At 36.0% G+C, this 2,143-nt stretch overlaps 1 protein-coding gene across 1 annotated transcript; it reads left to right on the top strand.

Moving 5' to 3' along the window:
• The first annotated feature begins 934 nt into the window (after window positions 1-934).
• On the top strand, window positions 935-1,845 carry LOC109827492 (anthocyanidin reductase ((2S)-flavan-3-ol-forming)-like). The gene is made up of 3 exons (XM_020394501.1): window positions 935-1,014; window positions 1,058-1,246; window positions 1,698-1,845. Exons 1-3 carry the CDS (start codon window positions 935-937, stop codon window positions 1,843-1,845), a joined length of 417 nt encoding a protein of 138 aa, XP_020250090.1.
• Window positions 1,846-2,143: the final 298 nt, after the last annotated feature.

Below are 2,143 nucleotides of genomic sequence, written 5' to 3'. Positions count from 1 at the left end.
GCACGAACGCGGATCGACCGCCTCGGTCGACCGCCAAACTGTCTGCCCGAAATCTTAGCCTGAGAACCAATTCTACAGGATATAGATATAAGAAACATGGAAAAGAATGATAATTTAGTTAGCTCGTGATAAAGGTAAAGAAATAACGTAAATTGAACTTTCTGTAACACAAGTTGCACTGAAGTTTAAATGTTTTATTATTTTCCATTTTCCGTACTTCAGTCGGTTAAAATTTTCTCTCTTTAATTGTTATAGCAAGAGGGCTCGGAGTTAATTCTACTTTGTTGCTCCAATTTTCTTTTCAAGGTCTATAATATTTTAAAGGTTTCATAAAGAAATACATCTTTGACCAAGTATCTACTCCTATAGAGCTTTCCAGAAGATTTCCTTTCATTTTTCACTGACTTCAAGCTCCAGGGGAACGAAAGAATTTGAAAACAGAGAGCCCACCGAGACTAGGTATCACACTGCCCATTAATTAATTTACGAAGCTTTGCAAAAATATGGAGAATAAAGCACTCTGTATTACCTCTGGTGATTTCCTTAGCTGCCAAACTCATTTTTGGATACTCGGATGAAATCATAATAGTTTGGTGGATGAGCAACTACTGTGTTTTAAGCATTGCCCGCGCCAATCGTGAATGATTTAGTCATCAACTGAACTCTTCCAACATGGTACACATTTCAATAAGTTTAATTTATTACGTGCAAGAATTGAATCAGTTTTTATGCATCTCGGATTTGAATTCCGAGTGCCTGTTTGAATTCGATGAACTTATTATATTTTGGTGGCCGAGCGACGAGTGTGTTTTGATCCTTGCAAATATTTCAGTTATGATTTCGCCACTATTTAATTCTTTGGCCATGGTGTATGGGATACAATAACTTTATTTCATTATGCTCAACAACTGAATCATGCTCGTTGAATGTAGCAATGTGCATGCCAAACGATTACCGGGAGTCTGACCGATATCCTGGAAATTGCATATTGGACAGACTCTCCAGTCTATTATGGTTTATTTTAAACAACAAGTATCCTACTGTTGATATACAATAGCTTGAGAATGCAAATGCTCTCAGGTTCGATATCATTTACACATGTTGAGGATGTGAGCAGGGCTGAGATATTTGTTGCTGAGAATGAATCCGCTTCTGGACGTTATATTTGTTGTGCTATTAACACTAGTTTGCCTGAGCTTGCAGAGTTCCTTTCAAAGAGATATCCACAATACAATGTGCCTACTAAGTGAGTACAAGCTCTTTTTTCGTTTGCAATCTAGTCATTTATAAAGAAGTATAGGTTCAAATTTATGATATTATCTTCAGGGTTATGTACAGATACAATACTTGCATTATGGGGGAACAATTATATTCTAAACTAATTTATTTGCAATTATATTCATGAATTTTTCATGGTGTTATTTCAATGTTAAGTTGAGATGTCACAGTGGAATCATGTGCTGTTAAATTGATTTTCTCCTCCCTATAGATTAGAAAGAAATTTAGTTTTGTTCTTAGTTAAGAACGAGGGTAAGAAAATGCTTTATCACCTTATGATTCTCATGTGGATATAAGTGGCTAACCCCCACAGTACGTAATGTCTATCTTCAATTACCCTATTAAGAATTTGGTTCAGTTTTATGAATATTTCTGTATCAGATTGTTGCATTATGAATTTCCTTGCATTTTCCTTGCAGTTTCACTGATGTGTCGAAGAAGGCAAGATTGAGTCTTTCATCGACAAAGCTTATCAGAGAAGGGTTCAAGTTTGAGAAGAAAGATCTAGGAACAATTTATGAAGATTCCATTGAATATGTGAAGACTGCAGGACTACTACCAAACTAAGTACTTTGGGTATCAGAAATAAGTGAAATAATTCTTGGCTCAAGAAAACTTTAGATGAAATACATGTGTGCATGGTTGGGCATGCACACAAGTGTTTCATATATATGACTTTGTCTAGGGGTGTCCATCCGGCCCGGCCCGGAAAACCGGGCCTGTGCCGGGCAAAACCGCAGCCCGGACCTGGGCCGGCCCGTTTTATTTTTGTTTTTCAAAAAAAAATTCTCTTTAAAATTTTAATAATACATAAAAAAGTGCACAAAATTTTAATAAAAACAATAATATTATTAATCACTTGAAA

Source organism: Asparagus officinalis, unplaced genomic scaffold, assembly GCF_001876935.1.
Source record: "Asparagus officinalis unplaced genomic scaffold, Aspof.V1 AsparagusV1_Un267, whole genome shotgun sequence".
NCBI lineage: Eukaryota > Viridiplantae > Streptophyta > Magnoliopsida > Asparagales > Asparagaceae > Asparagus > Asparagus officinalis.
This window is presented reverse-complemented; position numbering and strand designations above follow the sequence as displayed.